This window comes from Macadamia integrifolia, chromosome 6, assembly GCF_013358625.1.
Source record: "Macadamia integrifolia cultivar HAES 741 chromosome 6, SCU_Mint_v3, whole genome shotgun sequence".
Classification (NCBI taxonomy): Eukaryota; Viridiplantae; Streptophyta; class Magnoliopsida; order Proteales; family Proteaceae; genus Macadamia; species Macadamia integrifolia.
In genome coordinates this window covers 18988802-18997465 of record NC_056562.1, presented here as the reverse complement: position 1 = coordinate 18997465, position 8664 = coordinate 18988802, and the positions used below count along the sequence as shown (strand labels likewise).

Here is an 8664-nt window from a genome sequence, read left to right as displayed (position 1 = left end):
AAAAAAAAAAAAAAAAAAAAAAGTCTCCCGCAAAGGTTAATTGGAATATTTTTTGGGTTGACCTTTTATTGAGCTGCCGCACTTCTACTACAAATGCACTTTTAATTAATATTGGGCTGTTTGGGTTTTGAACTGTTGGATGGGATAATGACTTGTGTCAAATATGACACCAACCCCCCTTTATTTTATAATAATGGAGAGAAAGTTCTAGAATATTAAAAGGACCATTAAATGGCTTAAGGACTTAAGGACTTGTTTTAAATCTCACATTTTCCTTAAAACCCATTATCGTAATACTCCCCTTTAAGCCGGTGCATAGATATCACATATGCCCAACTTGCAGATAATAGGATGAAACATCTAACTGCTAAGACCTTTAGTAAATTCATCATCCAGTTGTTCACTACTGGGAACAAAAAGCACAGTGATGAGATCTCTATCTAGCTTCTCTTTGATGAAGTGTCAATCGATCTCCACATGCTTGGTTCGATCATACATAGGTTTATGAGCAATACTAATGGAAAATTTGCTTTCACAAAAGAGCTTTATAGGAAGGGTGGCAGTGACAATCAAATATGTGAGACGACAATGAAGCCATAGGAGCTCAGAAATGCCATGAGCCAAAGCACGGAACTCTGCTTTGGCATTTTAACGGGTAACCACGGCTTGCTTCTTGCTTCGCCATGTAACAAGGTTACTACAAACAAAAGTGCAATAATCAATAGTAGACCTGCGGTTATCAGGGGGACCTACTCAATCAGCATCTGTGAAGGCCTCCACCCGAAGGTGATCATGAGGGGAAAAAAGGACGCCACGTCCTAAGGCATATTTCAAGTAACGGGACAACAACTTCCATATGAGTTGAGTAGGGATGATGCATGTATTGACTAACCAGGTTGATGACAAATGCTATGTCAGAGTGTATGAGAAAGATAGATCAAACGGCCCGCTAATCTCTGATATCTCCCCTTATCCATGGTGTCACCTTCATTGCTACTCAGACCGTTACCTTCAATAGGAGTGTCTGCCAACTCACACCCCAATATGCCTATCTCAGAAAGAAGGTCAAGCACGTACTTCCATTGAAATAAGTAGATCCCACGAGAAGACCTGTTAACTTCAATACTAAGGAAGTAACGAAGCTGTCCTAGATCTTTAATCTTGAATTCCTCACCCAAGTATCTCTTAAGGCAAGAGATCTTTTCCATCACCAATAACCACAATATCGTCTAAATAGACTATCAGGATAGCAATCTTCCTACCAGATCTCTTGATGAACCAAGTGTGATGGATATTGCTTTGAGAGTAGCCTTTAGCAATCATAGTCTTGTGGAAACGCCCGAACCAAGCATGAGGTGCTTCAGCCCATACAATGCACACTTCAGCTTGCATACCTTCCCTTGGGTTTTAAAGCAAATGAACCTAGGAGGAATGTCTATATACATTTCCTCCTCAGGTTCCCTATGAAGAAATAAATTCTTCACATCTAGTTGCTAGAGATCCCAATCTAAGTTGGCTGCACAAGCTAAGATAACACAGAGTGTGTTCATCTTAGAAACTGGAGCAAATGTCTCCTGGTAGTTGATCCTATAGGTTTGAGTGAAGTCATTGGCAATAAATCTGGTCTTGTACCAATCCATTGTACTATCAGCCTTCTATTTCATTGTGAAGACCCAACCAATTGTCTTCTTTTATAAGGGAAGACGCACTAGATCTTATGCGTCATTCTTTATTAGAGCTTGCATCTCTTTAACCATAGCTGTCTGCCATTGTGAGTCTGCACTCGTTTTCTAGTAGGTATGGGAAATGGACACAGAGGATAGAGAAGACACAAAACTATAGTAGGAAAGAGAAAGGTAGTCATAAGAAACAATTTTAGCAATAAGATGTAAATTACAAGACCTAATGCCTTTATGAACAACAATAGGCAACTCAAGAGACGGATCAACAGAAGGAGAAGGAGAATTACCTGGGTCCAAGGGGATAAGATCGGGCCCGAGAGGAGACAACTGGCATAGTAGGACAAATGTTGGATGTGTAGCGGTATGAGTGTTATCTATGACTATAACACATATCTCTAGTCGAGGTGAAGTAGGAGTGTCACTCTCCCCTGAAACGGTATACTGACAGGAATAGCAAGTTCAAAAGGTGACACATCTTCCCCAATGGACGAAGACTCCCCCTGAAGAGGTGATGCAATGTAAATGACGCAAATTCATGAAAGATAGCATCTATAGTCACAAATCAATGTCGAGTAGGATGATGAAAACACTGATAGCCTTTATGATTAACAGCATACACCAGAAAAATGCATCAAAGACCACGAGGATCAAACTTCCCATAAGGGTAATGATCTCAAGCATAACAGACACTACCGAATACCTTGGAAGGAATAGGAAAAGTAACGGAGCAATGGAGTAGATCCAGAGGGGAGCGGAAGGTGAGAACCGAAGAAGGCATCCGGTTGATCAAAAGGGCCGTAGTAAGAATCGCATCACTTCATATTGGAAAATGAAAGGATCATGTATTTCTTCACCCACGGTTTAATTCATAGGTTCTGGTGGCTGTACGGGATTCAGAAAAGGTATTTCAATTATTCCATAATAGGGAAAATAATAATGAGATCATGTAGTGGATCATTGTTCCAGTTGTCTCATCAGATCATCAAAAACAATGGGTGAAGAGATTACGTGAAGGAAAATTATCTTTACATACAACAAAAGTAGAAGGGTCAAGGGTTATAATGTCATTAGCAAAGGTATGGGTAGGGGGATATTGTGATAGGGAATATTAGGCAAAAATATTTAACAAGTGAATCTTTCTAAGCTAAATGTTAATCGTCGTAAGAACTAGATATCATGGCAAAAGACATCTCTAAGATCATCGAAAATAATTAAACGAGATTTGGGTAGAGTTCCTTCTTTACTTCCATTTTGTTTTCTAAGACTTGTTCATTTGCATTGACAATACTTGAGCTATGAGAGAAATTTAGGAATTACATTATATAATGGAGATTAAGTATGCACCTTCACCCCCATCTTAAGAGAGATTCTTCCAACTCCTTGTAGAGCCTTTTTACTGATTCATAAATTTTCCTAAAAAATTATAAAAGGGGAGGTTTTGTGCACAGTCATGCATCTCAAACATAAGAGAGCGGGCTACCTCACATAGGTGGTGATTCTTCCTCTCTGCAATGCCATTCTGAGCAGGTGTATCGTCACAACTGGTTTGATGGATCATCCCATGAGCAGAAAGGTAAGCCTAAAAGGACCCTTCGAAGTATTCATGGCCATTATCACTTTGAAGGATCTTAATGGTAGCACCAGACTAAGTTTGAACCATCTGATGAAATTGCTAAAAACAATGGAAGGTCTCGCCCTTGGTTTGCATCATAGAAACCCAAGTGGTACGAGAATGACAGTTAATAAAAGAAACAAACCACCTATAACCATTGATTGACGGGATTGGATCCCAAATATCAGAATGTATCATTAAAAAAGGAGTGGCACTTTTATTTCCAGAAACAATAAGTGGTTCGAGTTTGTTTAGCCAATACACATGCCTCATGAAAAACCGACTCGAAGTACAATGCTTAAAAGACGGAAAAAGCCTTGCTAAAGTTCCCAAAAGAGGATGTCCCAACCGATAGTGTTATTCTAGCAACTCAAATAGGGGAGGTGACATAGAGGATGTTTAAAGAGCTTGAACAAAGATCAACGCCAAGTCATCATCAAGCAGATATAGACCACCACGCACCCTTCTAGAGCCAATCTTTGCCCCTGTCACCAGATCTTGAAAAACACAATGAAACGGAAAAAATATGATTTTGCAATCAATACTGGAAGTAAGAATACTAATGGACAATAGGTTAGTAGGAAAAGAGGGAACATGCAATACAGTGGAAACTGGAAAGGGATAAAGTAGGAGTGCAACTAACAATGACCCTTTCCCAACATTGTGGAATAAGTCCCATTAGCCAACTTGACCTTACCATTACCAGGACAGGTAGTGTACAGTGAGAAAAGAAGCAAGCAACATGTCATATAATCGGATCTATAATCCAGGGGTTAAAAGAGATAAACATAGTATGGCCATTGAACGAGATACCTGACCTAGAAGGGGTGGAATGGGCAGAGCTCGCAATAGAAGTGCAGGAGAGTCCGGATGTGTTAGAAGGCGCTGAATGGTAGTGAGCTCATCAGATGATAGTAAGGTTGCAGAGATGCTGGGAGCAGAGTCAGAGTCTGGGACTTCAGTATGGTTGGCCTTACGAGGAGTACCGGCACGACCCTTACCTCATCCTTTGTTAGATGTATCAGCAAGACAGTCATGAAGCTTCCAACAATGCTCCTTGGTGTGACGCTCCTTCCCGCAATATTGCACTTCACTGGAGCTAAAATGGAGTGAAAATTTGTTGGTAAGTAAATCCCAAGGCTGCCTAGTCATGTGTCAAGTTTTAGCTCATATAGTGGGAAACTAAGCATTTATTAAGGACCGTAAAGAGTCTATATGGGCCACAAGGGGATATATTTATGGACTTACACAGGGTATCTCATTCCAAGGGAGGGGTAAATGATTGAATTATATTATGAAATTTTACACTTGGTCAATTAAGATCTTTCTCTACATATCCAGCAGTCGAAATTGCCATTTCAGCCTTCCATAGGGCTAATTAGTCATGGTCATCTAGAAAACTATCTTAACATGTCCATCCAAAGATACTTTTGCCTTTAGAATTTGGGAAAAATACTAATAAGGAGACTTATTATATTCTTAGAACTCCTTTGCTATGTACAAATATCCCAAAAGTGTCTCCCTCCATACCAAAATTTTGAAACAAAATGGTCCCAAAACTAGGTTGACCTATGTCCTCTCTCTCATCTAAACAAACTCCCAAAACTAGGTTGTTCAAGGCCTTCAAGCCACATCTTTAGTTTGTTTTTCCTCTTCTTATATTTGCAAGCTTCAACTTTTGAGAGAAAAGAATGTTCTTACATGCTGTTGTAGTTCTAAACAAACTCTCAATGTTTTGCAATGTGAGGAAGATAATTTGGTATCTCACCATTGTACAGTTAAAATTATCCTAGATATGGATAGAGCTTACCTTCATGATCTTTCATTGATTCTTATTTGTCAAATAATCCCATATTTTCACACAAGTTTTCAGAGCATTACGATGACAAGTTCAAGAGCCAGAAACATGGAATATAATATATGATTTCATAATGATATGGATAACATGCGCACTAAATTCAAGCTTTAAACAAGTCCACAACTGACATTGACACTTATGATGATTGTACAAATCCTTCTGTGTTTTCTATTATATTTATTCATGCCCCTACCTCAACATGTCCACTTTAAGTGGATGCTTGATGATGTGGCAAGCTGGTGTGGAATCGGTCAACCTAATTTTGGGATATTTTCATGCAAAAAATTTAAGATGGGGGAAGGGGGATTTTGAAATATTTAGTTTGGACTAAAAAATCTTAAAATTATAAGTGGACTTATTAGTACTTTTCCCATTATAAAGAGTATTGTGTGCTCTGTGATTATTACTTACGGACATCAGTTCCTTGCAAGGTTTTGATTTGAAAAAGGGCAAGTAGGAGAGACCAGTAAGTACAAAGCTGCTGGGTGAGCTCACCTTTCTTCAATTGGCTACTCAAGTGGGCAAGTGCTCTTCCCAAAACACAACCCCTATGGAGATTAGTCCAAGTTGTACCTTGCAAGTCAATCAAAGGAATTGACTTTGTTTCACAGACCATAGTTGATCCAATTTTAATCTCAATCCAGTCTACAAAGTTCTCTTTCAATTAATGCCCAGGTTCTTCAACAAAATCCCATTTATGGATTAACTTGTGAACAAGCAAGGCAATCATTACTTTTATCAACCAAAGCATGTTGTTTGGTAACATACATATAAATAAATGCAGTTTATTTGTTGGCCCATACATATTTACTTGTATGATTCTACTAGAGATTAGATCCCAAATCCAAACCCAGATATAGTTTTTCTTTTGGTCAATATTATTAGGATTAATAATGAATGAAATAATATGTAGGTTATTTATTTTCAACAAAACCTTAATTTCATACCCTGCTTTATTTAAGGGATACATGAAAAGTGTTCTGTGGATTGAGTTTGACATTTTGGAAATTTTGTATCCCTTGTTGTCTACATCAGGTTCCTTGCTCATGTTGCAGTTTGTCTTTGTTTTCAATTCTGACTTCTGGGTGCATACGTAATATGTACAACATAATTAGAGGTACCACTAAGCAACTTTTTTTCTAGTAACAGAAGAAAGAGGCTTCATGGCCATGCATCAAATTCCTCTTGATCTAACAAGGCTTTATTTTTTTGAGTTTGTTCACGCTTCTATGTTTCTGAAGTTCAGTAATTATGCTTGTCCATGTCCTTTCGAGAGCCCTTTCCTTTATATTTTGAAATGTGCCTGCACATACATAAATATGTCGTATGCATTTGCAAGAAATACCCCAAAGTCCCTTATTCACATATGAAATTTAAGCTCAATACAGTTTGCCATCATGATGAAGGTATAGTGCACAGTAGTGGTTGGAGTACTGTAGCTATGCATGGATGTTCATGGGGAAGCATGCCGACACAAATGAGAGTATTTTATTGAGTTAGGCTCTGAACTTTTTCAAGTGACTAATCCAGAACATGTACTATTTATTCAACAGGCAGAATCTCCACAGCATAAATGAAGGAGATTGTACAGTGAAGCTGGGCAGGCCACTTTCAAAAGAGTTTTTTTCCCAATGTAATTTATGGAGAAAAGAACGCTACCCGTTTGTGGGCTCCTGCGCCCAGACACGGGTGCCAAAATGACCATACTGCCGACCTGTTGGATGCCAGGCACACACTCCCATTGGCCCTCGCACTGGCGTAGGGGCCACGTGATCAGGTAGCATTCTCTCTTCCTTTATGTGTAGTATGTACTCTGTTCAACACGTGATTTTGATCTGTATTGCTAAAATGGGCTGCTTCACTCAAGTAATGAGATTGAGAATGGATTGCAGATCTTAGATCTCAAATTTTTGAAGTTCTCAAGTCTCAACTCAAGTGTCTTGAATTCCTGTGTTTTTGTGCCCAAATGAAGGAAATAATGACCGGTTCAGTTTTCCTGGATGAGTAGTAATCATGATCAGGATTGGCCTTGTAGATGCTTTTCTGAATTGGATGATTCATTCAGTTGATTCCCATATCTTAAACCATGTTGACATGTAGCTATGATGTTCTATTCCCTTCCCACAATCAAGATTGATCTCCTGACATGCCACATAATCCAGGCATGGGTATCCTTCTTCATTTATACTGGATGTACACTTCATCCATGCCCCTCCCCCCTTATTTTAACTAGGGGAAAGGCTGAGTGTGTCTTCGGTTTACCCAAACATGTTTCTCTCTCTCCTCCTCCCTTTGGAAAAGTCCCTTATGCCTCTCCCATCCCATGCCTCCTATTGTTTGAGTCTAGCTCCAGGAGAGTCAACAGTGTACCTAACCTCATCTCTTTTGAAAATACTGGACACCTGCACTTCAATGAATTTCTTTTAAACACCAATATATCCAGTGGTTAAAATAATAAAATGTGCCTTCTCACTTGGGAGCATAGTTTGAGAACTCGGTATGGGAATGGGATTGGTTGATGTGGATCGGTCAGAAATATCTATGTTTTTAATATATATATATATATATATATATTTTAATACTATTTTACCCTTCATCTGTATCGATCTATCAATATAGTATCAGTCAAGAATCGAGATTAGTTCAGGCCGATTTTGATCCGATTCCTCAAACCATGCTTGGGAGGCCCTTCATTGTATTCGAAATTTAGAATCCGTTTGTCTTGTTTTTGTTGGTACAGTATAGGGATGCTCATCCCATCTGAAAATGCATTACACTTTTGAGTTCTCCTTTGGTGCCAATTGAGTCTAAGAACAAATAAAGGGAACTATCAACTTTTGCTTAGTTCTCATTGTATCTTCTACATTCTTTCGTTTCACCAATCACACGTTTACTTTGACGATGCCAGATTTATTGTATCAGCAAAAGAACGTCCTCCCGTGCATCTAGACATGCTGAGCTAGCTCTACATTTTCTTGTACAGTAAAAGGGATCGATTCTGTGAAAGATGGAATCTTTTTTTTTTTGGTTGAATGTGAAAGATGGAATCAGGGAATGAAAACTCATTGTCATCTTTGTGAGATCGTCGTCCTGATGTATATAATAGTTCAAGTTGCGGTATTAGTTGTGTGTGCTAAATATAAAATTAAGATAAATATAATTAGAATACAAGTTGTTTGTATTTTTGTTCTTCTTCTGTTATTCGAATATCGTATGTGGAGTGAGAAATTGCCAAATGCCATTTTAGAGAAAAAGATCTTATCCAATGTCAATCATTTATCTCCCATTCATCTATGAGATGCATGTCCAATTCGTCCCAGCCGTTGGATGGGTGGGATGTAAATGGCTGGATGCAATGCATGTCCAAGTTATCCCAACCGTTGGATCGGTGGGAGGGAAGTGGCTTGAGAGTTTTGTAGATATGAGTCATACTCTATTTCAGTCTATATTCAGGTTTCCCCTCTTGATAGGAAGGCCAAAGACCTTCCTAACTGGGCCTTTCGAGAAATTAT

The 8664-nt window shown here is 38.8% G+C and overlaps 1 protein-coding gene across 4 annotated transcripts in view; it reads left to right on the top strand.

Moving 5' to 3' along the window:
- Positions 1 to 8344, top strand: part of LOC122081419 (disease resistance protein RPV1-like) — a 38668-nt gene extending 30324 nt beyond the window's left edge. The window contains exons 4-5 of one of the 4 annotated variants that reach the window (XM_042648545.1): positions 6706 to 6929; positions 8061 to 8344. In XM_042648545.1, the coding sequence (XP_042504479.1) occupies positions 6706 to 6853 (148 nt within the window). In that variant the 3' untranslated portion in view covers positions 6854 to 6929; positions 8061 to 8344. Of the gene's footprint in view, positions 1 to 6187; positions 6270 to 6705; positions 6930 to 8060 lie in introns of those variants that run through there. The other 3 variants (XM_042648549.1, XM_042648546.1, XM_042648547.1) reach the window with 3 other exon arrangements.
- The last annotated feature ends 320 nt before the right edge of the window (positions 8345 to 8664 follow it).